Source organism: Trachurus trachurus, assembly GCF_905171665.1.
Source record: "Trachurus trachurus genome assembly, chromosome: 5".
NCBI classification, from domain to species: Eukaryota; Metazoa; Chordata; class Actinopteri; order Carangiformes; family Carangidae; genus Trachurus; species Trachurus trachurus.
This window is the reverse complement of record NC_139896.1, coordinates 2,070,530-2,097,966: the sequence shown is the minus strand read 5'-3', so window position 1 is coordinate 2,097,966 and position 27,437 is coordinate 2,070,530. Positions and strand designations below refer to the sequence as shown.

General features: G+C 43.0%; 2 protein-coding genes across 2 annotated transcripts in view; both read left to right on the top strand.

Annotated features, from left to right (window-relative positions):
• Positions 1 to 15,563, top strand: part of LOC310986484 (zinc finger protein 385A-like) — a gene marked incomplete at its 3' end in the record, with an annotated part of 75,295 nt that extends 59,732 nt beyond the window's left edge. The window contains exons 4-8 of the mRNA XM_083972416.1: positions 8,417 to 8,579; positions 10,373 to 10,729; positions 14,219 to 14,406; positions 14,497 to 14,583; positions 15,327 to 15,563. Of these exons, the coding sequence (XP_083828542.1) occupies positions 8,417 to 8,579; positions 10,373 to 10,729; positions 14,219 to 14,406; positions 14,497 to 14,583; positions 15,327 to 15,563 (1,032 nt within the window). The remainder of the gene's footprint in view (positions 1 to 8,416; positions 8,580 to 10,372; positions 10,730 to 14,218; positions 14,407 to 14,496; positions 14,584 to 15,326) is intronic.
• Positions 15,564 to 23,663: 8,100 nt separating this feature from the next.
• gpr84 (G protein-coupled receptor 84) lies at positions 23,664 to 26,044 on the top strand (the record flags this gene model as incomplete). The annotated part of the gene is made up of 2 exons (XM_083971158.1): positions 23,664 to 24,331; positions 25,495 to 26,044. The coding sequence occupies 2 exons, from the start codon at positions 23,664 to 23,666 to the stop codon at positions 26,042 to 26,044; spliced, it is 1,218 nt and encodes a 405-aa protein (XP_083827284.1).
• Positions 26,045 to 27,437: the final 1,393 nt, after the last annotated feature.

Here is a 27,437-nt window from a genome sequence, read left to right as displayed (position 1 = left end):
TAGCGCTCTCTCTCTCCCTCGTTAGAATGCTGCTGTTGCTAGGTTACAAAACGAGTCCTCTGACACTTCCGTGTTCCTGCCTTGTTTAATGTAAACACTACAACGAGTGTCAGAAATACACAACAGCATTAGCAGCAGCTTTTGACATGGACCCTGAGGTCGGCCTACCTTCAATACAAGTGTGGGTCAGGATATAAACCGAGCCACGTCTCCGGTTGTGTTGCTGTGGTAACGTATGTCCCGCCCCTTCTTGATTCTGATTGGTCAGTGCGGTGAAAAGTGACATTGACGAGCGCGGCGCTGTTCTAAAAGTTGAACAGATTTCAACTCGAAGCGCTCTGAGCGCCGCGACAAAAAGAAGCAAGCGCCCCGGGCGTTTTACCGCCGAGGGCGCTGAGCGCTGTGAGCGCCCAACTCAATAGGGTTTGAATGTAAAATAGACGCCCAGAGCGCTGAAAACGCGTCTGGTGGACACAGCCCCTAACAGGCCGAGCCCACAGCTCCGCTCAGTTTCCGTGGTTACCTACGGTCACGCTGCCACTCAACGTAAAAAATGGCGATGCAACATGGCCGCCTCGGTTTGGTGCGTCGCCCACTTATGAATTTTCAAAGTTGGAAACTTTCCATGGGAATTTATGGGAATATATGGGAATTAACGGGAATATATGGGAATAAACGGGAATAAATCCGGTTGGCCCTTAACAGGGAACTTAAATATAGTTGGGGGAAATATATTGTAGCATAATCTTGGCTAAAACAACCAGATTGAATGCAAGTACACTTGAATATCTAGGGGGGGGGGGGGGGGGGGGGGGTAATATTTTTACTCAACATTCATCATGTTTTTGTTATTCAGTAAAATAATTGATTGTTCATATAAGAATTAAATTAAAAGTTCTACTCACAAATAATTCAGTTGAAATGTTTTTTAATTGTATTATTTTGCATGGATGTCTGCTTATGACAAAACAAAATATTTGCATTTATGTTTGGATATGATACAGTTTGTTTAAATTACCCCCAATTTCCAGTTAATTCCCATAAATTCCCAATAATTCCCATAATTCCCAAGGAAAAGTTTCCAATTTGGAATATTTCTAAAATTCCCCAGTTTAACTTCCCATGGAAAGTTTCTGGAAATATTCCGGAAATTTACTGGAAAATTTCCACCCTTTTGCAACCCTAGTAACAACTCATTCTAAGGTACCAGAAAGCTTTCATTTGTATGCGGCTGTGATTCACCTTAGATTAGATTAGAAAACTTTATTGATCCCCAAGGGGAAACTGCTTTGCCACGCAATAAAAACACAAACATCACTTAACAAACAATACAAACATTTCCATACCATTGCACAAAACTTATCAACATGATTGGATACTTCATACAACAGAGTAGGCTGCTCAGAGCAAGTGATTTAAATTGATATTAATATAGGCAAGGATAAATAAATAAATATACACCTCCAGAAGATAAAAAACAACAACAACAACAACAACAACAACAGCAACAACAATAGACAGCCGCTATTTGTGGTTAAAATATCTGACTGCTGCAGGAACAAAGGAGCGTCTGAGTCGTTCAGTAGAACACCGAGGCATCACTAACCGCTCACTGAAGGAGCTTTAAGATCCTTAAATATATTGTGGAGTGGGTGGTTATCATAGAGAAGGACTGTTTTCAACTTGGTCCTTGTTCTCTTCTCCACTATTACCTCAAGCTTATCTGGGTTAAAACCAATCACTGAGCCAGCCCTCTTGATTATTTTATTAATCCTGTTCTTGTCGTCAATAGGTATACTGCCTCCCCAGCACAGAACAGCATAAAATAAGACACTAGCCAGGATGCCCTGGTAGAAAATACCTAGCAGCCTTGGGCTAATGTCAAAGGATCTAAGTTTCCTTAGAAAGAAAAGCCTGGACTGAGCCTTCTTTACAAGGACCCCAGTGTTTTCCTTCCAGTTGAGCTTATTGTCCAAATGGACACCAAGATATTTGTAGGACTCCACCTCCAGTGAAATACGGATTTATGAAAGACATGTTTGATTTTTGATCATAAAAAGACAAATAAGTTACATGCTGGGGCTTTAATAACACTAATAATAACAACAACACAGCACATTTACGTCTGCAGGAGGCGGCCGGTGTTAAACGGAGGAGACTCTCAGGTGCTTAAACGAAAAAAAGAAATAAAAAAAGAGTCAGATTGATGAATGGAGGCCGTTCAGAAGCAGGTGTTTCTGCCTCTCACTGATACTCACCCACACACATATGTTGTAATTACAACACTGCAATTCATTCCAGAGGCCACAGAGGACAGATTAGCCTGCCAGTGTTTCTGCTGCTGCTGCTGCTGCTGCTGCTGCTGACGTCACAGCGTGCTGCATTAGCCACCGTCACCACTGCAGCAGTAGCTACCATACTCAACTCAGACCTCTCTCTCTCTCTGTCTTTCTCTCTCTGTCTTTCTCTCTTTCTGTTCAATCCCCCTCTTCTCCTCCGTGTCCCACTCAGGTCCACATCAAATCATGTTTCACTCTTATCTCCTGTCTACGAGGCAGCTTTAGCTCGCTCACCATTTTCCCCGTCAGTTTCCATGTTTCTGTTATTTGCCCCCTCTGTCCCCTCGCCTTCTCCCTCTTCTCCTTCTTCCTCTTCTTCTCTCCTCCTCTACATCTCTGGCTTCTTCCTACCATCCTCTCCCCACCTCCCTCTTCTCCCTCCTTCTCTCCACCGTACAGTAGATTTGGCTGTGAGACCGTCTCTCTCTCTCTCTCTCTGCTTTCTGTGCCTTTGTCACTTTATAGATAAAACATCAAAGCACATCCTGCTTAGAGAGAAAAGGGATTTCAGGGACAGTCACTCGCTCTCATTTTCTCCCCCCTTTACATCCCATCTCTCCTTCCTCATTCATCTTAATCCCTCCTTTTTTCTCTCTTTCGTAGCTTCTCTCTCTCCCTCTTTCTCTCTGTCTTCATATTCGCCGTCATTGCTGAACATTATTTACATTTCATCTTTATTCACCTTTCTTCGTTTACATGCTATTGTCTCTGCAGCAGCACTACACCACTACACCACTACACCTCCAACCTCTGACGCTGTCGAGCTCTTTATGGTTGAATTGATGGCAGTCGCCCCTCATTGATTTCTTAAGACCTGACACTGAAGGTCACACGGAGCGAAAGTATCAAAGCAAAAGTAAAAAAAAAAAAAAGAAGGGAGAAAGAGGAAGAGAGAGAGAGAGAGCTGCAGAAAGGGAGAGCAGAAGGAGCTTTGAGTATTTCTCACTCTGCTGTCGTCCGTCCGTCGACTCGTGGGCTTCATCTCCTTGTCTAATTGCGGGGCTTTGGGCTTTGGGCTTTGGGCTTTGGGCTTTGGGGGGGGAGCAGCCAGAGGAGTTGTGTTACAACAGGCTGAGCTATATCTGCCTTTCTGTCATCACCAATCAGGAGAAGGGCTATATGGGTAACTATCATTGGCAGTTAATACCTGAGGCTTTGTGAGGCATCTCGGACACGTCCCAGTGGTCCCACGGCCTCGCTGTTGACATAATGAAACCTCTCTGAGCTCAGCAGGTCCCTCTGCTTGTGCACACACATGAAACAACACAGACACCCAAACACACATAATACAGTACATACTAGGGCTGTCAAAGCAAACTTCGCTTTTCGACTAGAATTCCAATTTTTTCAAAAAGAAATGAGAAGATTCGAGTGTGGAAACATGTATTTTATTGTTTACGTTGTGTGTGAAATTTGGTGCCTTGTGTCCTGTCTTATGGTACAGACACATCAACTCCAGCAACGGATCCCATTCATTGTCTATGTAGAGCAGGAGCTCCGGCCGCGCGGTGCATCATGGACACAGCACGTCGAGTTGACGGCCCCGTCGCCGTATGTGAATTTGCATAAAGTTCGATAGATTGAACTTTATGCAAATGACGTCCGTCCAACGCAATGCGGCCGGCTCCAGAAACTCCGTTCAAACTATCAAACTAGGCAGAGTTTGTTGATCAGATATGAATCAAGATTCTGTTACTGCACTACACATTTCCCGCCATGTTGGAAACGGCAGAGCGAAACTCAAGCTCCGCACTACGTCACACAGACCCGCCCACTTGCCGGTGCGCTCGGCGATCCGTTGGGCCGTGATATACTTGCTGTAAACAACGCGAGCGCATCATGGCTGCCATCATGGTTTCCATATTTTGCAAATTCTGTGACATAAACTGTATTCTATACTGTTTTCTTGTCTGTAACAACATCTCTGTCCTGGGTGAGGGATCCCTCCTCTGTTGCTCACCCTGAGGTTTCTCCTGGTTTTCCCTGTTAAAAGGGTTTTCCATGGAGTTTTTCCTCAGTGGATGTGAGGGTCTAAGGACAGAAGATGTTGTTATGATGTCATGTAAAGCCCTTTGAGACAAACTGTTGGTAAAAACGGGCTATACAAATAAAATTGCCTTGCCTTGCCACGCGTTACCTGCGTCCGTTTGATGCATCAACCGCGACCCGGCCCGAGTTGCAATATTGACTTTTCCGCTAGAGGCGCTGGTGAATGAACAGGGTGACGAGTTCAGACCAGAACAGACGGTCGCTGTCAGAGCAACGGTGGAAACTTGTGAAGAGAGGCTGACAGACCTGGTGCTAAACTCGATGTGTCCAAGCCGTTACATAGTGACAGGCGCCCGTCAATATAGTTGGTGACAGATCGAAGCTGCTTCTCACAATTTCCGGGTTATATTTCTGTTGTCTGCCCCAAGTGGAGACCGCCGGGATTGTGCGTTTTGGCAACAAGTATATGCACAGACAGACTGGCATAGACGCGACGCAACGTGTACGCGTACGTTCGATCAAGCAGAAAGTATATCGTGGCCTTTATGGCGCATGTTTGCCCCGGTGCGTATTTGTAAAAAAAAAAAAAGAAGAAAAAAAAACAATAAGAGAAAAAAAAAAGTGGAGAAAAAAAGAAGTGCGGCAGCAGAAGTCACGAAATGGAAACAACCACAGCTGGCCACAGTGTAGCACTATGGCGGTCTGAGAAATCAATGATCAGAAATCAATTGTGTTTCATTTTCATTTCAAGTCAAAGCTTCAGAAGCTTCAAACACACATAACACATTTGATTGACAGAGGTGACAGATCCAATCGGTGAGGTGCCGGATCTTGTTCCGGCAAGATCCAGCACAAATTAAGCACTGGTTATATTTCTGGCCATATCTATATATGTGTATCTGGCCTTTTAACATTTCGATTTCCCTTCATGAAGTTTTGTATTGATTTGGTAAAACTTGTTGCAAATGATACATAGCAGATTTGGTTGGAGTGTCCTCTAGTGGACGCAGGACATAGGCCTAATAATAAGATGGTATCGGTGTATATAATGATATAATTAAAAAAGAAACATTAAAAAAATGGAATATTTAACATAAGAAGCATTAGAAATTTGAATCTGATTTGAGGGGAGGATTGACAGCCCTAATACCTACACAAGCTTGTGTCGCTGTATTAGCGAAGAGCTCACAGGAACTATATCTGACTCCCTCCCTCCCTCCAGTTCACCTGATATGCTCATGACTCAGAGGGCGACCCTGAGTTCCCGGCCCAGGATCTCGAGGAAGTATTTTCATACATGGACGGTTTCGATGCCAAATATTCAGAGCCGCTGCAGGAAGTGGTTGAGCCTCCTGTGCAGGCAGGTGGAAAGAAACCACATGGAGAGTTTTAACCAGAACCACAACAACAACAACAAAAACATCTGTCCTTAATCTTAAACATCTACTACAGTAGTTACCACCAGGTGTGGATGGCTTCACATCAAGATCAAGATCAACTTTATTGTCCCAACAGGTGTTGTGGGCAGCTCTTCGCCCGTGCTGCAGCCATTAAAAAGACAACATACGTGTTTAGTGTTAACTTTTTTAGGTTATGTTTGTTACAAAGAAACTGGAGTTTTTACTTTGGGGTTGTCGAGAGGTTGGGGAGGGATGGGTTTTTTCTTTCTGCCTTTTTTCAAACAGTTCGAAAATATGAGCACTGTTTTATGTCTTTTACTTGTCTCCACAAGTAAAACATGTCGTAATGTTGATGCTCAATAAAACATATTGTAAAGACAACATAACACATTGTGCAATCAACACTGTATATTCAATATAAAGCTCAGATTTTGTATGGATGTAAGGATGGATGGCATGATAATCAATGCAAGTGAAAAATCCAAGGCTCGTCCCTCACATAGTTTATGGACACTGTGCTACTGTAGCACTATGCTACATTTGGACCTTAGCTCCCAGCTTCAGAGTACAAGTGCTGGTTAAATAAATGACTTGTTAGGCTTCTGTTAATGCATTTAAAGCCTAAAAACGTGTCGGTGCCGACCCTAACACAAGAGAAAGGTTAACTCTGCTCCATTTGTACCTTTAATTAACCAGCTCCAGAGAGTCCTAGTGCTGGTTAAATCAATGAGTTGTAACTAGTTCCAGGGAGAATGGAGGCTCTCTGCCTTCCACCTAGCGTAACCCGTAATCTCTTGTTGATGACAGATACGACTACACAGATATACAGTACACATGGTAACATGGTAGATGATAAGTAACCTTATCCACCGCTCCATGGATTGATTTCTCGTTGGAAACAAATGCACATGGAGGAGAGGAGGGTTAGAGACACAGGAGGAGACACTGGAGTTGCATAGCCTAATAGATGCAGGAATAAATAAATGTTTAAACCTGTTCAGTCTGAGTTCTTGTTCTGGATGTAAAATATATGACGGGTCTTGATAATCTTATTGACTGTACAAAACATGCTTTGTTTGGCAATGATGAGATAAAATAAGATGATACAGTTAGTACTTTATTGATCCCAGACTGGGAAGTTGCTAGTGTTGCACTTCTTAGTCTAGTCAGTATCATCATTAGAAAATTCTCACAAATCCAAAAATAGAACTCGTCTCCGACCAATTCAGGCTTAAAAACTGTGATAAACTGCAGCCCCAAACTCCTCACCCGCGCTCAGGACTTAGTGAAATGTCCACACCTCTTCATATTTCCCATATTTCCTGATCCTCTTAAGTGCTATCATACAAGGACGAGCAGGCAAACCAAACACACACACACTCCATGGATACAATCTCTTCTTGATTCGCTGCGTTTCCCATCTCTCCCTCTCTCTCAGTAGCCGCCCGTCAACTGTCACCGGCCGCCACCGGCCCCTGCAGCCCATTTTAGATAATCCCACCACTCAATAATCATCATCAGCTCAGCAGGGCAGCTCAGTGATTACACCACAGTGCTGGAGGAAGGCGAGAACGTTCTGGAGGCGACTCGTTGTCAGCACATCCATCGCCCGCCGTCGTCGTTTACTGTAATGCACCGAAAACAAACGGTGCCAAAATATGTCAGAATTTATGACTCAGATTAATCTCTGGGTGATAAGAAGATGTGGTGGTTTGTTCAGTGTTTAACATCCATTAAGGCTCAGACGCTGCAAAACCACAAGGTCACATGAGGAAACTGCAGCTTCAGCCGACAGCAATGTCATCTAGAATAGAAATAAGTGAATTTAAATGACAAAAAAAACATATTCTGCACATACAGGTGCATCTCAATAAATTAACGCTAACCTTAAAGGGATAGTTCAACATTTTGGCAAATTGGCCCATTGCCATAACCCCTATAGTCATAGCAGTAGGTTCGTTACCTTTAATTGTCGGTGCAAGCTATTTTTAGAACGGCGGAGCAGAGCCGTGAGCTGCTCAGAGCTACGCTACGGAGGCTCATTATTGGATTTCTTGGTTTCCCTCATCAAACTCATCAAACACACAATCCAACAACTCCACAACGCTCTGGTGGACAAGTTGTGAGCTGCACATTCACCACGCTATGAGATAACACAACACAACGTTACCACACAGAGTTGTTTTAGAGGGAAATACAGAGACTGTTGATGAAAAACTGTCCCTGAAGGCAACGTGCACCAGCGGTTTTGCATGAATTTCCCTGTTGAACTATCCCTTTAACCCATCCTAATATCATGGAGAAGTTTATTTATGTCAGTAATTCAAATCAAAAAGTGAAACTAATACATCCATTACACACAGAATGAAACATTTCATGTCTTTATTTTTTTTTATTTCTTTTAATTGTAACGATTATGGCTTCACATTTAAAGACCTAAAATTCAGTATCTCAAAATGTCTGAATATTACAAAAGGGCAATTTGAAAAAAAGCGTTTTTGTTGGCCTTCAGAAAAGTATGTCCATCTTTATGCACTCAATACTTGTTTGGGGTTATTTCACTTGAACTACTGGAAATGGACTTTTCCATGATATTCTAATTTATTGAAATGCACCTTTACTGTACATGATGATCATTCAGTGCAGGTGAATTTCATGTAGATGTTTTTTTTATTCTTCTTCCACCAGAGCCAGGCAGAAGCCCACTATAAGGGGAACCGCCACGCTCGGAGGGTGAAGGGCATCGAGACGTCCAAGACAGCTCGCCTCCAAGATGGCGACAAGCAGCAGCACCCTCCCCCCACTGCTTCGCCCTCGCCACCCAGCCCCGAGCCGGACCCCAACAAGCAGGGTGAGCATCACAGGATACACACACACACACACACAGGAATCTGCCACAAAGTAGGACTGATGCTCCTCGCAGCTGCTGCTTCAAGTGACAGAAACCAGAGCAGCAGAATATGCCCACTTAGTTTCTACTAATACGATTAATCACAACCTGTCGTTCAGACTGGATCAATTTAAAGGGACATTGTGTAACTTCTCCTGTTATCTGTTCATGAAAATGGATTATTTGGTTCTTCAGTCTGTGTTTCATTAATCAGTAATCCCCCCATCAACAAACTGAAGTGTTCCTTTCAGCTCTGAATGAGCCGTTCATATCATTCATATCTCCATGGAGCGGGTAAGCTCGGTGCTGCTGCCATGTGGTGTCTCCATGTTTTTACGTTCAGTGGCAGCGTGACGGTAGGAAACCACGGAAACTCAGCGGAGACACCGGAGCTGTCGGCTCAGGTCACCGCGGTAACGCAGTGAGGAGGAATGGAGCGTTACACTGATGCTGCATTCACCTGCAGTCGGGCAGACGGCCGTCGCTAACAAACCAGATGTCATTTTAGTCACAGAAGTCCAGAGAAAGACGGTAAAACAATACCACATCGCCATGACAACATATTGTCACGTGTATTGTTTTGCCTCGTGCTGACGGACCACTTGTTTACATAGAGGCTTGTTTACACTGCAAAAACTCAAAATCTTTCCAAGCATATTTGTCTCATTTCTTGTCAAAATGTCAAATTTCTAGTCAAAACTAATCTCTTTCCACTTAAAATAAGACTCATCACCTAAAAATTTACTTGTTTTCAGATCATTTTCACTTGAAATAAGTAGAAAAATCTGCCAGTGAAAGCAAGTTTTTTGTGCTTGTAATAAGAAAGAAAAAATTGATCCACTATCAGATTATTTTAAGTGAAAATATGTTTAAAATAAGTAAAAAGTGTCTAAAAACAAGCTGCTTTTTAATGTGATGAGTCTTATTTTAAGTAGAATGAGACAGTTTTGTATTATATATATATATTTTGAAATATTCTTGGTAAGATTTTGAGTTTTTGCAGTGTATGCCGTTACGTGCAGCGGCTGTCGTCCGTCTGCCGTCTGCCCAATTTCACGTGAATGCAGCATGAAAAATACGATTGAGTTGCTTGCGATATACAACCACAACGCTAGATGGGAGGAATTCCTACACAATGTACCTTTAAAGAAGAAACGAACATCCAGAGCAATAAAAACTCACAACATGTCAAACGAAAACTCTAACCTAACCTAACCTAACCTAACTAGAGTGCAGAGGTCTGTTTGTGCCCAGTTGAGATGTGGTATCTTGCCTCTGGCGGTTGAAACAGGACGTTTCCATTCAATCCCAGAAGAGAATAGAAAGTGTCACCTGTGTGACCTGAGAGAGGTAGAAAATGAAATGCATTTTTTTATTTTACTGTCCTTTTTACCATGACTGTAGACATAAGCTCTTTCTTAAAATGACCCCGGACTGTCCTGATTTGTTTTCTGTGTCCGATGACTGTAGACTAGCATATCTGTTTAGTGAAAAAGTGTTTTATTTAGCTCAGTATGTGTTGAATGCTTATACCAAAAGTGCATGGGCGCGCTTTATGTTTGATTGTGGATTGTGCTTTCTGATGACTGTAGATCCCGGATTAGTGTATGTGGAGATGTTCTTTTGTTTATTGTTCTTTATTTCTTCTGGTGTGTCTTGTAAGCCCATGAGGGCTGGGCACCTCTTTGGTGTATGACACCGTGAAAATAAAAAACTAACTAACTAACTAACTAAAAACTTTGTGCTCTTTGCAGAAGTCGCCCTCTCCTGTCCCAGCGCCAGCGAGTCACCGCTGACACCGAGCCGCCTCCCGACACCCACACTGAGCTCAGCAACAGATGCAGAGTTTCCCCCGCTGCCCCCTGTCAGCTCCCCTTTGCCCTCCTCCTCCTCCCCCCCGGCGGCGGCGGCCCTCGGCTCCCCCCCTGCAGACCCAGTGGCAGCGGCGGTCACGGGGACGGCGATGGCGGCCGGACTTCCCGACACCCCGTCCCCGGCTCCCAGCCCGTCCTCAGGAGAGTCAGAGGAGGAGAAAGCCAAGAAGCTTCTCTACTGCTCCCTGTGCAAAGTAGCTGTTAACTCCCTCTCACAGCTGGAGGCGCATAACAAAGGTAACTAACTCCACAGCAGATTTGTCAGAGAGAGAGAGAGCACATTTCCATAAGCACATCATCACACCACCACCACCACCACCACAGAGTGCATCCACAGTCTTGGAAGAATTAAACCTCTGCATACAGCAACAGCGCTATGCCATGTGCATCATGCTTAGAAGCAACTTCACTCCTCATAGCGTGGTGAATGTGCAGGTCACAACTTGTCCACCAGAGCGTTGTGGAGTTGTTGGATTATGTATTTGATGAGTTTGATGAGGGAAACCAAGAAATCCCATAATGAGCCTCCGTAGCGTAGCTCTGAGCAGCTCACGGCTCTGCTCCCCCGTTCTAAAAATAGCTTGCACCGACAATTAAAGGTAACGAACCTATTGCTATGACTATAGGGATTATGGCAATGGGCCAATTTGACAAGATGTTGAACTATCCCTTTAACCCACCCTAATATCATGGAGAAGTTTATTCATGTCAGTAATTCCAATCAAAAAGTTAAACTAATACATCCTATAGAACCATTACACACAGAATTAAACATTTTCATGTCTTTATTTATTTAATTTCTTTTAATTGTAACGAATATGGCTTCACATTTAAAGACCTAAAATTCAGTATCTCAAAAAATCTGAATATTACAAAAGGACAATCTAAAAAAAAAGCATTTTTGTTGGCCTTCAGAAAAGTATGTCCATCTATATGCACTCAATACTTGTTTGGGGTTATTTGACTTGAACTACTGGAAATTGACTTTTCCATGATATTCTAATTTATTGAAATGCACCTTTACTGTACATGATGATCATTCAGTGCAGGTGAAGTAGCTGTTAATTCCCTCTCACAGCTGGAGGCGCATAACAAAGGTAACTAACTCCAGAGCAGATTTGTCAGAGAGAGAGAGAGCACATTTCCATAAGCACATCATCACACCACCACCACCACCACAGAGTGCATCATCCACAGTCTTGGAAGAATTAAACCTCTGCATACAGCACCAGCGCTATGCCATGTGCATCATGCTTAGAAGCAACTTCAGAGACCCTGCAGTAAAGAACTACAGCAGGTGCTTTGCTGCCACTTAGTGGTGATGACGGCAGATTAAACACTGCACCGTTTCAAACAGAGTCTCAGACGACGAGGGAAAACCTGAGCATGAAGGCTCACAGCTGTCTTCATCAGCTCCTGTTAAACATTTCTATGTTTTTCCATATTCTGTGCTATAAACTGTTTTCTTGTCTGTACACATCTATTGCAAGGTGAGGGATCCCTCCTCTGTTACTCTCCCTGAGGTTTCTCCCATTTTTCCCTGTTAAAAGGGTTTTTCCTTTGATACAAGCTGTTTGTAAAAATGGGTTATACAAATAAAACTGCCTTGCCTTGCCTGGACCATTTGTCCGACTTGACCACCTGTCTGTCCACACTGTCAATGTCAAGTAAAGGCCAAAAAAAGGATGGTTTGATGGTGCAGGTATCCACCACATGCACTCAGTTTTGTCTCACGAAAATCCTCCAATCCAACGCGGACATGTGTGGTGACATCCACAACTTTAATTAGTTCTCAGCATTTTCAAAAAGGCTGAAGTAGTTTAGTGTAGATCTATAATATCACACCACATTATAGATATTTAAAGTTCATTTTCTTTTATTTGTTCATGGCTTAAAAAGCAAGAGTTGTGAAAATAATATAACCCAAAATCTAAATTAATTAAGGGGGCTTCCATACCTACCTCTTTTGCTCCGGACTTTAGGACTTTTACGTTTGATCCGAACCAAGTTTACAGGTGTGAAAGCTCCCTCGGACCAAAGACCCAAAACGTGGTCCCACCAAAAGAGGTGGCCAGACCAAACTAAACCATGGTTCAGACTTTTGCAGTTTGATAGAAGAAACAGCACATGGGGAAAAGAGCGGACAAAATGTCTAATACAAATATGGTCCGACGACAAACTCACAAGAATTTGGAAACTTACGAAATATCCAAATCCAAACTCGGCTTGCATATTGGGCATGGCCTTGATGCTGCTGGTAGCAATGTCATAACAGTATAATTAGTCCGTGAAGGTTCTCAGTCACCCAGGCCATCTTATTCTTGTGGAGTTGTAGTAAAAGGCAACTGGACTTCTTCTCTTGCTTGTGTGACAGTTGAGGTTCCTGTCACTATGCCTCCAATTGATCATGTGCCCTGGCTACTTGGCCAAGGGGATGTCCCTTTGGGTGACTGGCAAGCGCGCGTGACTGGGATCCGGGAGGTGTGGGTTCAATCCCCGCCCGGGCCCTCTTCACCTTGCCACACTTGAAGACGTTTCACCCCTCATCCAAGAGGCTTCATAGGACCACCCACTCTGGGTTAAAATACCTGGGTTTCTGGCATTAGTCTCAGAACTGAAGAAGCCTCTTGGATGAGGGGTGAAACGTCTTCAAGCAAGAGAAGAAATCCAGTTGCTTTTTACTACAACTCGACAAGAACAGTATCATTATTATTCTATAATTAACTTGTTCATTCTAACCCTAACCCTAGATTGCACCACTTTGCTGACTTGCTAATTTGAGGAGAACTTGCCTGTTTACAAAACAAATAAATGTCAAGTGTAAGGAGACGCAGCTTAACAGGGCATCAACATGTCAGAAAAGGTTCTTTAGTTTGTGCTTGCATTAATGCCGACTGAAACCAGAACCAACCGGATCAAATGAAGACAATGTAGAAAAAAGAGCAACACCCGTAGTATTTCATCTTCAAGCTCGTTTTCACCCTTCACTGAAAGTCTGAACTTCCTGTCCAAGGTACAAAAGTTCGGACCAAAGAAGAAAAAGCTTTCACACTCCAAAAGTCCAAACCATGGTTTTGTTTGGTCCGGCTCCTTTTGACCGGACCAAAGTTCAGGTCTTTGGTGCAGACCACAGTCCAGCGGAGCTTTCACACCTGTAAATTTGGTTCGGATTAACTTTCAGGGGAAGTCCAAAAGTCCGAACCAAATGAGGATGGTGTGAAAAAGCCTCCTAAGACTCTGTATGTGCTGCACTTTACACTGTCCAGACTAAAGAGCTTTCTTTGTTTGTTTATTTCACATATCAAAAAGTTTGTCTCAAAGGGCTTTACATGGCAACATAACAACATCCTCTGCCCTTAGACCCTCACATCCACTGAGGAAAAACTCCATGGAAAACCCTTTTAACAGGGAAAAATCTGAGAAACCTCAGGGTGAGCAACAGAGGAGGGATCCCTCACCCAGGACGGACAGACGTGCAATAGATGTTGTTACAGACAAGAAAACAGTTTATAACACAGAATGTTGGAGACATGGAAATGGGAGGTACAAAAATACTGGGGTCTAAGGTGGCAAGAGTTACGTGTGGAATAGGTGTGATATTGATAGTTGTGTGCAAATATAATTATGATAAAATGATAGAAGGATTTTTTTTTTTAGGGAACCGTAAACAAATAAACCACTCTGAAGATGATTGATGTTCTTTCTCATTGTTCTTCTTGTTTCCAGGTACCAAGCACAAAACCATTCTGGAGGCTCGGAGTGGACTGGGACCGATCAAAGCGTATCCGCGCCTGGGTCCGAAGCCCAGCCCGGAGCAGGGAGGGGAGCTGTCCTCTGACCCCAACACTCAGGAACGCACCTTCCACTGTGAGATCTGCAACGTCAGAGTCAACTCTGAGCTGCAGCTCAAGCAGGTGAGAAGCACAGAAAGACCCAGAGGCCACGGGACAGTTACTTTCTGAGCCGTCTCAATATCCAACGTCTTTCCTTTTTCCCTGCTGCAGCATATATCCAGCCGGAGACACCGCGATGGAGTTGCAGGGAAACCCAACCCTCTTCTCAGTCGGCACAAGAAGCGCACAGACTTTATGGTGAGGGCTCGGTTTACAAATCTGTTCCCTTCCTCCATCTTTCTTTCCTTCCTTTTTCCCTTCCTCCTTTCCACAATTCTTTTCCCCTCATTTCCTTCTTTCTTTCTTCTTCCTTCCTTGAACAAATCTGTTCCCTTCCTCAATCTTTCTTTCCTTCCTTTTTCCCTTCCTTCTTTCCACAATCCCTTTTCCCTCCCTTCCTATTTTCTTTCTTCCTTCCTTGAACAAATCTGTTCCCTCCCTCCATCTTTCTTTCCTTCCTTTTTCCCTTCCTTCCTTCCTTGAACAAATCTGTTCCCCTCCCTCCATCTTTCTTTCATTTTCCCTTCCTTCTTTCCACAATCCTTTTTCCCTCCCTTCCTTCTTTCTTTCTTCCTTCTTCTTCCTTCCTTGAACAAATCTGTTCCATTCCTCCATCTTTCTTTCTTTCCTTCCCTTTTCCCCTTTTCCCTTCCTTCTTCCTTCCTTGAACAAATCTGTTCCCTCCCTCCATCTTTCTTTCCTTCCTTTTTTCCCTTCCTTCTTTCCTTGAACAAATCTGTTCCCCTCCCTCCATCTTTCTTTCCCTTTTCCCTTCATTCTTTCCACAATCCTTTTTCCCTTCCTTCCTTCCTTCTTTCTTTCTTCCTTCCTTGAACAAATCTGTTCCCTTCCTCCATCTTTCTTTCCTTCCTTTTTCCCATCCTTCCTTCCTCCTTTATGGTGAGGACTCTCTGATAATCTTCCTTTTTTTTTCTACAAAGGAACTCCCAAAAACTCTGGGCGCTGGACTTTTACCAAATCCTCTGGCTGTTGCCGCAGCGATGGCAGCCGCAGCATCGTCCAATCAGCTGGCTCTACGCGCTCCGGTCCCGGCCTCGCACCCCCACCACCACCACCACCACCACCACCTGCTGCAGGGAACGCCGCTCAGCCTGCTGCGGCCGGCCCCGGGGCCCATCCGCACCGCGCACGGGCCCATCCTCTTCACGCCGTACTGATCGGTGGGCTGGTGGAGAGAGAGAGACTGAGGGAACGAATCAGGAAGAAGCACACTGTGAAGCGGAGGCCTGCAACCATGTGCCATTAAAGGGATAGTTCAACATTTTGGCAAATTGGCCCATTGCCATAATCCCTATAGTCATAGTAGTAGGTTCGTTACCTTTAATTGTCGGTGCAAGCTATTTTTAGAACGGCGGAGCAGAGCCGTGAGCTGCTCAGAGCTACGCTACGGAGGCTAAAGGAATTTCTTGGTTTCCCTCATCAAACTCATCAAATACACAATCCCAAAACTCCAAAACGCTTTCGTGGACAAGTTGTGACCTGCACATTCACCACGCTATGAGATAATAACACAACGTTACGAAATGGAGCCGTTTTCGAGGTAAATACAGAGTCTGCTTGCTGAAAAACTGTCCGCGCAACGCGCATCAGCGGTTTTGCATGAATTTCCCTCTAAAACAACTCTGTGTGGTAACGTTGTGTTATTATCTCATAGCGTGGTGAATGTGCAGGTCACAACTTGTCCACAACAGCGTTTTGGAGTTGTTGGGTTGTGTATTTGATGAGTTTGATGAGGGAAACCAAGAAATTCCCTTAGCCTCCATAGCATAGGCCTGAGCAGCTCACGGCTCTGCTCCGCCGTTCTAAAAATAGCTTGCACCGACAATTAAAGGTAACGAACCTACTGCTATGACTATAGCAATTATGGCAATGGGCCAATTTGCCAAAATGTTGAACTATCCCTTTAAGAGCCAGATCTGCTGCCGAGGCTCCAACCGGCGCCTTGGCAGAAGAAGAAAAAGAGCGAACATGAACACGAACACGACTCTTCATGGTGCACGCTGTCCTTGCAGGCCACCGCTGTTACGTTAACAGAGAAAGATAAAAACGACAAATGTCCAACATTTCAAAGAGACTCTATGTTTCCATCTTCCCTTGTTTCCCCTCATTGCTTTACTATCTGCCAATCACCAGATTGACTCTTTCAGATAGTTTGAAGAGGAACTTACAGTACGAACAGGTTTCTATCGAGCATGGACTTCTGTGAGCATCCTCCAATCTGCAAGTGATTAAATAAATCAATTTAATCATAACAATTAAAAAATTTGTCTACCGTAATGATCCACTGTATCTGACTGAAAACCCTACCTCTCTTACGTTTTTAAATGTTCATCTCTGCAAGGATTCATAACATATCCAAAGCGTTAGTGCTCTCAAAAACACGTCTGCTGGGTTAGATAGTAGTAGTCGCCTCTGATGTTAGCTGGTATCAACCTGTAGCCGTCACAGTATGGTGGACTGTACCACTGTAAAGTTCTGTTTTTGTGGCCTATAAAGAGAAAAAAAAAAAAAGGTACCAACAATTTCTGTAATCGTTACTGGCAAACACTTCTCTGTACTGTATGTCCACGGTTTAACAGATGGTCGACAGTATGTGGACTATATTTACCTCTGTGGGACAGAAACAGGAAGTCAAAGAGGAACAGCAAGAGGGTCAAAAAATTACATGATGTCTTAAAACTGTGCTGAAGTATAAACATTCATGGTTTCATTTAGGGATGCACCGATCCGGCTTTTTCAGTCCCAATGCTGATATCGATATCTGGGCTTAGCAAATTGGCCGATACTCGATACCGATCCATTACCACTGTTGAACTGTTGTCTACTGGTGAATATATATATTATCCGATCTAGCCATTTAGAAGGGATGCATCGGCTGAACATTGGTATCGGCCAATATTCGGCTCATTGACTGACATTGGAATTGGAAAAATTGGAAAATACTGATGGCAGTGGACGATGTTTATCCTGTTGTGCCTGTATTTTTCTCTTTTTTGGGAGGACGTGACTCTGTCAAGATGCAAGATGTGCAAGAGGGCGCATGCACATTCAATTCGATAAAGTTAAGTGAGCGAAAATGTCGGTTGTACAGTGTGAGTAATGAAGATTTCTTGGTTTCCCGTACACAAAAATGGAATAAATAACAGAGAAAACCATTGGTAACAGCATCGGCCATCGGCCAAATTGTTATTCCAAACATCGTATCGGTATCGGCCTAGAATTTCAAAATCAGTGCATCCCTATACTCTTTAGTCAATAACCTGGACGATATCCGATCTTAATTTCGGATATTGGTGCATCCCTATAGTTTCATTCATGTTGAGCAAGTAATTGCTATTGGCGCACTATGCAGCAGCTATCAGTGTTTATTCTCACAGTCTGTGTATAATGCAGTAAGGTCGGAAGAAAAGTAAACAGTACAAGAGAGAAAACCCAGAGTTGAGCTGAGCTGAGCGAAGTGAAGTGAAGTTAGATGTTTTTTTTTAAGAGGTACCCTATTCAAGTCGAACTCTTTCCCTGATGATTCCCCCCGATTCTTCCCGTGTGAGTCAAAGATTTTCAAAGCACATTAGTAAAAAGTCTGTGGGGAGAAATCTTCACATAAATGGCTTAAATGACCATCTATCTATCTTCCTTTTTATTCTTATCTGCACCTTACTGCGCAAAACAAAACACTGTGAGCACAGTAGGGCGAGCAGAGGCTGATCTGTGACTGAAGTAGCAGGTATTTGCATTTTGTGTGCACAGACCACATTTTCACCACAGTCTCAGTATGTATGGAAACAGTGGAATGAAAGACACCAGCATTACAGACCGAACAGAAAAGGACCATATACACAGATGAGTACTCATATGCAAAAAAATAAAAAATAAATAACATCAAGAACAAAAAAAAAACACCATTTCTGGTAGTATTATAGGCCTGTAGTTGGATAAAAATGTTAGTTTGTCTGCTCTGCCTCGTGTACTCCGACCCTCCATGACCCTGAATTAACCCAGTGAACCGTCACCACTCATTAGAGGGAAGCTTTAGGAAATGGAAACCGTAGCAATACTTTAAGCACTCCTGCTAACTTTTTCTTGTTATAAACTGCAATAAAAAAGAAGAAATAATGTCAACAAATGTATTAATTGTTATTTAGGAGAAGTGTATTGAAACATTACTGTAAAATGTAGATTATTGAAACATGAGAAAGGTACATGTTGGGGCTTCCTTAATTGTTCAATTAAAACAGAATTCTATATGGAATCATTAAACTGACTTTATGGTTGTAAACGATGTTGACTGATCAATTCTTTACGTCTGTTTTCATTTAGTGTTTAATGAAAAAAAGCAATAAATTACAAAGGTAGATAGGAATTTATGAAGTCATCAACGTTGAGGTGAGAAAATGAATGTCCCATGTAATTTATGAGGACATGTTTGAATCAGTTTTATTGCCAGATTGCAATCAAATTTAAATATATAAATACTGCAAAAAAAAAAAAATCAAATCTCAATTTAATGTTTTAATAAGAAAGTATTTTCTTTTCATAAGTACACTTACAGTACTTCCACTGGAGGTGGATAAAATATATATAGCCTATTATTTTTTGTGGTAACACCATTTGATATTTTCAGGGGCATTCAGTCTTACTTTTGTTAGAAAAAAATGTTTTCAATGTCATTTCAAAACCTACATGAATACAAAACGTACAATGACAAATCTGATGCATGCTTTTAAATATTTTTAAAGATATTTCTCAATTACTCATCTTGCCAACTCCAACCATTAATGAGAAGATGTAATAAGATGTGATGTAATTTGGCAGTAGTAGTAGAGTTGATGGGAGCATCTCTGATTAATCTAGTTTAGAGGTGAGCACAGTCACAGAGCAGGATCTGGTCATTTAGACAAACTGATGGAGCTGATATTTCTCTTGTGCACCTGTAGTCTTGTTGTGTCTGGTTTCGGTGAAGCACCTTCAGCTCAGACAGAAATATAAAACATCTCTAGGCCTGCTGCCGACCTCAGAGGCTGCCGTCATATTAAACTGAAGATAAACAACCAGTGTCTTTCTGAAAAATGAATTACTCTTAATGAAGAGGAGCACACCCTTTATAAAGGGATAGTTCAACATTTTGGCAAATTGGCCCATTGCCATAATCCCTATAGTCGTAGCAGTAGGTTCGTTACCTTTAATTGTCGGTGCAAGCTGTTTTTAGAACGGCGGAGCAGAGCCGTGAGCTGCTCAGAGCTACGCTACGGAGGCTCATTATGGGATTTCTTGGTTTCCCTCATCAAACTCATCAAATACACAATCCAACAACTCCACAACGCTCTGGTGGACAAGTTGTGAGCTGCACATTCACCACGCTATGAGATAATAACACAACGTTACCAGACAGAGTTGTTTTAGAGGGAAATTCATGCAAAACCGCTGATGCGCGTTGCCTTCAGGGACAGTTTTTCATCAAGCAGTCTCTGTATTTACCTCGAAAACGGCTCCGTTTCATAACGTTCCGTTATTACAGCGATTTTATACTCTCCACAACCAACGTGATACACACTCCTATTAGCTACTGCACCCTGTGTTGTTTTCATGTTATAAAAAGACTTTCATGCCACTAATGAGATATATTCTTTAGCTCTTATCATGTGGGGAAACAAGTGAAACGGCAGACGATGGTTGTGATTCAGCTTCTGTATAGTTGCTCTCAGGTTGGGACTGGACATACTGGATATTAATATCATTGTTGTTATGCAATCGATTTTAACCACAACTTCCTTATCTCATGCAGTCATCCTCATTTTGGCCCGCCAGCTGCAGGTGTGTCGCTGTGTGTGATTGTTCACAGTAAAGTACACATCAGTTTATTATGGATATTGTTTACTTTGTGGTAATTATGGAGGTTGTTTTAGTTCCCTGCCCTGAACCACCAAAACATCTGGAGAGGAGAGTTATTATGCACTTCATGTTAATGATAATGCTGTAGCAGAAACTGGTAAACTGGTAACTGGTTTGTTTGTTTGTTTGTTTTAGAGCTAGTCTGTGCTGGTTTATGTTTATTTTTGTTATATGAAAACTCAATAAAGATACTGACCATAAAAAAGTGTATAAAAATATATATAGTATATTAAAATACACAGATAAAATTAAAGGAACAGTTATCGATACATAAACAATGTGTGGGGAAAAAAATGATATGCTCTAAACCTAAGTAGGCCTACTTAGCTTTAACTTAAATAACTTATTCTATTTGTGAAAGATGAGTCACTCAATGTGGTCACCTCCCTGATAAAGAGTTAACTCACGACGACCGGCAATTTCATTTCCTAAATATTCATTTCCTCTCATTCTCAGGCAAAGAACAACAACATATCAACATCTGGTTTAAAGTGTCAGCGCACAAGACACACAAACACAAACACCAAACAATGAAAGAATGATGGTGTTACTATAAACTGAGACACGTCCATATTCTAGTTAGGGATGCACATTTTGAATTTTATTTCTGACCGATAACCGACGCTCGTTAACCGATTATTAACCGTTAACCGATAAGATTAAGAATCTTGCGGCGCACGGCAAAAAAAAATAAAATAATAATCGCTCCAATTTTTTTTTTTTTTTTTTGCCCGTTAAATACACACGTGCGCTGCGACAGAGCAGCGCCACATCCACTGTGCTCTGTCTCAGCTGATCGCGCTCATATGGAGGTTAGATCGTCCAATGTAGAACTGTTTTTATACAAAGTGCAGCCAAACACCAGGCTGAAGGAGCAGCAGAGCTCCTCTGACAGCTCCTCTGTGGAGCTGCAGGAGAGCTGCAGGTGAACAGGCTGGAGAGCAGCGACGTCCTCGTCCTCCACATCTATGTCCGTGTAGCTACATTTATTGTCTGACCTTCCTTCATGGGGGCTGCTGCACATACTGTCAGTCCTCCTGTGTAACTTTTTGCTGTGAAATATGACTGAAGGCACGTGAACTCTGCACGTGTCGACACGCCCCCATGAGTTGACAACATAAGGAGCTAATAATAATAAAAAAATAACCGATAGTATTAATCGGTCAAAGTTCTTGTTATCGGTTAACGGTTAAATGGTTAATCATGTGCATCCCTAGTTCTAGTGCTTCACTCTGCCATGTTCCCTTCATCATCAATGAGCCAATCAACAGACGATTTAAAGAGGATCTGAAGCAACAGATTTTTGTCAACTGACTGTTTGTATGTGACTCAACTCACAACATATTGTGATTTTGATCTTCACCGACTCAGTGTTTCACTTCACGGACGTTATCACCAGTGTTATTGTTATTATTATTATAGGCTGTATATCCTCTGGGTCAGTTACTGTGGCTGCACATCAGCAGCACGACGACACCTCTGTGCTTTGTGGCCGTGATGGAGGAAACCACCGTCAGCGCTGCTTCTGCATTTTTTTTGACACTTTGTGGACATGTAGCTCGTGTCCTATATTTACCACCGTGTGACAGAAACAGGAAGTCTGTGTGCAGCAGCAGCAGCAGCAGCAGCAGCAGCAGCAGCAGCAGCAGCAGCAAAAGGTCAAAACAGCGCCGTTGTGTCTTAAACAGAATATATTCTGATTATTGACATCACAAATCTGTCACTGTGTTTGAACCGAGGTGTTGGAGGAATATGCAGATATCAGTTTGAACTCCCACTGTTTCATAAACTTGTGAATAATTAACACAAAAACAACATAATAATCATCGCATAATGTTTGGTCCATATCTGTAATGGTTCATAGGGAAGTGATTACAAATGTTTCTCTATATTAATATTTTTTACTTCACAAAAAAGGAAATTCTCAAGATCCTTCTCCGGGAAAAAAAAACGTCAGAGCATTTGATTGTGTAGAAGTTGTGCTTAAGCAACACAGAGGATGTATATAACATAACAGAACAGGAAGAAACTACATCCAGTGCCCTGGCAGCTAATGACACCGCTACACCTCCACAATTAGAGAAGACTGGCAGAAATTATCATCTAAAAAAGGTGAGAAAATCACTGGTAATTTCTATTAGAACAGGGCCTTTTACTGTATTAGCTTAAAAATATAAATAAGATTAGAGAAATAATAATTATTATTATTATAAAATGAAACATTTTAAAAATCTTTAGAGGTTTCATGTTTGTCTTTTTTTTTTTTACTATACACTGCATTTAGTAAAGCTAGAATTAAGAACAGATAATAATTAGGTCGTAAACTATACACAGAGTTATATAATTTTTTTTAAAAGACAGCTATTTATTTGGCATTAATACTGTGTGGCATGTTAGTAAAGTCACCAACAGAGAGTTTCAGTCTCTGAACACAAAGGAAGTGGTGAACTAGACAATCGATAACCCCACCACCCTCACGAGGAAGATTTGGGAGGGACACTGGTTTCTGTTTGACTAGAACTTTCCATCAGCACAGAAAAATAAACGTTATTAATATTAGGGCTGGGACGATACGCTTTTCTCCCGATTCGATTCTTCTAAGATTTTTTGGATGCCGATTTATATGTTTACTCTCTTTTCAAAAGCCCGGACTGCATAAAAGAGGCAAAAATAAAGTATAGTATAGAGTATAGAAAAAACAGGTTTCTGAAACCTTTCTGACAAAATGAGATATAGACGGAGGTAAACTGCTACATTTTAACATTTATCTGCACACAAATACTGTAGGAGCCTAGAAATGAACATACTCCATTATAGGGCTGAAACGATTCATCGAGTTACTCGATTAACTCGATTACAAAAATAGCTCGAGGCAAAAACTCTACCTCGAAGCCTCGTTATATGACGCGCAGGGATATTGTTCCACGTGGACCGTTGTTAAGGAAACATACCACTAGTGTGTGATACACTCTGCAAGATGGCAGAGAGTCAGGATGTCCGTGAACGGCAGAGATCATCTAAAGTTTGGGATCATTAGTTAGGCCTACTCAAAAAGGAAGAGAACAAGGTGCAAAAATCAGATTAATCGATCGAAAAAGTGCTAGATTAATCAATTACAAAAAGAATCGATAGCTGCAGCCCTACTCCATTATAAAGTGAACTTAATCCCTTTTCAAAACCTGGACTCTCTGTATGTAAAAAAGGCGAACAAATGCACATCGCACAATATATATATATATTTTAAAAAAAAAAACATTTTTGAAAAAAAATCGATTTAAAATCGTCAAAAAAAATATTGCGATACTTACGTGAATCAATTTTTTTCTCCCACCTCTAATTAACATCCTGATTCCTGTGTATTTGTCAGAATGCTGATGAACCTCACCAACCAGACAGATGAGGACGAGCTCTTCTTCTCCTGCCACAGCCCCTCGGTGGAGGGATACCGCTACGTGGCCGTGCTGTGGGGCTGCGTCGTGACGGTGACGGGCACCGCGGGCAACCTGCTGACCGTCCTGGCCTTCGCCCTGGACCCGCGCCTGAGGACTCGCTTCAACGTGCTGATCGTGAACCTGGCGGCGGCCGACCTGCTGTACTGCGCCGCGCTGCAGCCGGTCTCCGTCGACTCCTACCTGCACCTCCGCTGGCGCAGCGGCCGCCTGTGGTGCCGCGTCTTCGGCCTGCTCCTCTTCCTCTCCAACTCCGTGTCCATAGTGACGCTCTGCCTGCTGGCCGCGAGCAGATACCTCCTGGTGGCCAAACGCAGCGTGTTCGACCGCGTCTTCTCCGACCGCGGGCTCGTTCTGCTGCTGGTGTCGGCCTGGGGGCTCGGCCTGGCCAGCTTCGGCCCGCTCTGGCCCGTCTACACCTTCGTGCCGCAGGTTTGCACGTGCAGCTTCCACCGCACCCGGGGTCGCCCCTACACCACCGTCCTGCTCTTCTTCTACTTCGTCTTCGGCCTGGGCTGCGTCGGCGCCTTCTACCTGCTCATCTACAGACGAGTCCGGATCGCCGCTCAGGCTCTGCTCCGATACAGGTCTGTCATTTTTCTATGTTAAAGGATAATTTCCGTTTTTTACAACCTGGACCTTATTTCTAGCATAAAATACGATCATTTTACTCACCCAGACAACTTTGGTTTCATTTGGAGTTGTTTTGACGAAATTAGCCCCAGTGGAGCGGCGCGTATATCCGTATAATGTGAGAACACGGGGCAGCGCAATGCAGCCTCTAAATAACACATTATCCACCGCAAAACCCGTTCATTTCGCCAATATTTAGTTCTGATAGGCTAGTGCTATTCCCCTCTGAGTCCGGGGTTAGCTGTTATCAACATCCGGGGTCTGTAGGTTGACCTACTGACCTCTGACCTGGATGATGTCATCTCTGAGCGCTGCCCGGCTCATTCTGATAATAATCATTCTGCTTCGGCATTCGGGTCCATTTTTATCTCAACTAGCCGGAGCTTTAGTGAGTCCAGGTTGAGGAGAGGAAGCCTGTGGAAGCTGAACTTCATCCAGCTGCTCATTTTGTTCTGACAAGTCAGAAACACACAGAAACGAACCGTAGCATTAGCGGTAGCAAGTTAGCCGCGCCGGGCAGCGGTCGGAGATGACATCATCCAGGTCAGAGGTCAGCAGGTCAACCTACAGACCCCGGATGTTGATAACAGCTAACCCCGGACTCAGAGGGGAATAGCACTAGCCTATCAGAACTGAATATTGGTGAAATTAACGAGTTTTGCGGCGGATAATGCGTTGTAATAGAGGCTGCATTGCGCTGCCCCGTGTTCTCGCATTATATGGATATACGCGCCTCTCGGCTGGAGCTAATTTCGTCAAAACAACTCCAAATGACACCAACGTTATCTGGGTGAGTAAAATGATCGTATTTTATGCTAGAAATAAGGTCCAGGTTGTAAAAAACGGTAATTATCCTTTAACTTGTCTTTCTTTTTTCCTTGTTTTTCTTTGTTTTCTGTTTTTTATGATGTGAATTTCTGTGTTGTCTTCCTACTCTGAAGACCACCACTGTTGTTGTTGTTGTTGTTTTTTCATATAGGGGAGGTATTCTTATAAGCCTTTTTTGGCTTCTACCTCTCCTGCACAATGTTTAATTTTACAATTTTCATTGTTTATACAGGTTTTATAATGTGCAAATAAAAAAACTAAAACTAAACTAAACTAAACTAAACTACAGGTTCAGCCGCCGCTCGTCCAGGAAGAAGCCGGCGTCGTCTTCGGTGCAAGGGACCGACGACAGCGGCGTGGAGAGCGGCTTGGCCAACACGTGTAGCTGCGAGATGAGCAGCCAGGCCGATCTGACCCAAGATACACAAGAGTCCCAACACCAACACCAACACACGGCGAGCTCTGAGGTCGTCCCGGCAACCACCACCATCACCACCACCACCGCTGCTGCTGCTGCTGCTCCTTCATCCCACCCTGCAGCGTCAGGCGGAGACGACGGGGAGTTTAAGCGCGTGACTCGGATGTGCTTCGCCGTCTTCCTGTGCTTCGTGTTCTGCTTCGCGCCGTTCCTGCTGCTCAACATGGCCGACAAACACAACCGCGCTCCGCAGGTGCTGCACATGTTCTGCGCGAACCTCACCTGGCTCAACAGCTGCATCAACCCCGTGCTCTACGCCGTCATGAACCGACAGTTTCGACAGGCCTACGGCGTGCTGCTCACCGGGGCCGCGGCACCGCTCACCTGCCTCTGGACCCGGTGCACGGCCCCGAGGTCCTGAGTTCAACAGAACTGTCTTAAAGGGACATTGTGTAACTTCTCCTGTATCTATTCATGAAAAATTGATTATTTCTACCACTTGTTTACATTAGACGCTTGTTTATCCTGTTACATCAGTGTTTCCTTTACATTCATTTAGGAGTGGCGGCCCACCATTCCTAAATCCTAGCCGCCGCTCCTTCAAATTTCTCTCTTTCATTTTCTTTTTTTTTTTTTAATTGTCGCAAATACACCGCTGTCCATGGTTACTTAAACAAAAGTCTCTTGAATAGGCTAGAAGTTATCATGACGTGAACCGTAGCCTATGTTGCGGTGTAAAAAAAAAAAGAAGATGTTGATTCGGTGGAAACGGGGGGGAAATCCTAGAGGAAACACTGTACATGCAGCGTCTGTTGTCTGTCTGACGTCTGCCTGATTTCAGGTGAATGCAACATCAAGAATACGTTCAGATATGCAACTGTACTGCTAGATGGGGGGAATTCCTACATATTATACCTTTAACTTGTGCATTTTTGTTGAATAAGATTGATTTGTTTTTGTTTTTTTGTTTGTCTGCCCAATTTCACGTGAATGCAGCATGAAAAATACGATTGAGTTGCTTGAGATATACAACCACAACGCTAGATGGGAGGAATTCCTACACAATGTCCCTTTAACAAAAAAACCCAGTATGATATCGTTCTGGAAAAATACCAGACAACTTACCTCAAGTTATGTTGTTATGTTACGTTATGTTACGTTATGTTTAGTTATGAAAGTTATGTTTCCTGTGTGTACAACAGCATTTCCAGCTCTATAATTACAAATGTCTATGACTGACTGCCTTTGTGAGTGTGTAGTTTCCAATGGAGCAGAATTGGCAAGAAACAAAATAAGCTTAAAGGGACAACGAGGAGTTTCTATTCGGTTATAAAAAAGTCTCACGTTAATGTGGATGAATCTACGTTACCACTTGTTAATGGTCCCATTTTCGATTTTTATATCGTTCTGTCTCTATCGTTATTTTGTTATTATTAGTGGTGGCGGAGATGCTGGTCGAGCCGACCAGCGTTTTTTACTTTCGGTTTCGCAACGAGTCATGAGAATAACGCAGCTGAATCGCCGTTTATGGTCGGAACTCCGACGGTATGTGAACCTCTTTGAACCTCTGACTTTAATTCTTGATGAATGAAAACATGAGTCCGTCTTGCGCCGGTCAAAATAATTTTACGGTGCGCGCGGAGGCTCATAAATGTAGTGTGAAAACGCTTCGCTTTTCCAAAACTCCTCGTTGTCCCTTTAACTCTGTGTTGCTTCTAACTTTGTCCATCTGAGTGATTATTTTACATGTAAAAATATAAAACATAAATCACAGCAGACTGTCACTGTCGCTGTAGCTAAAAAAAACAACAAAA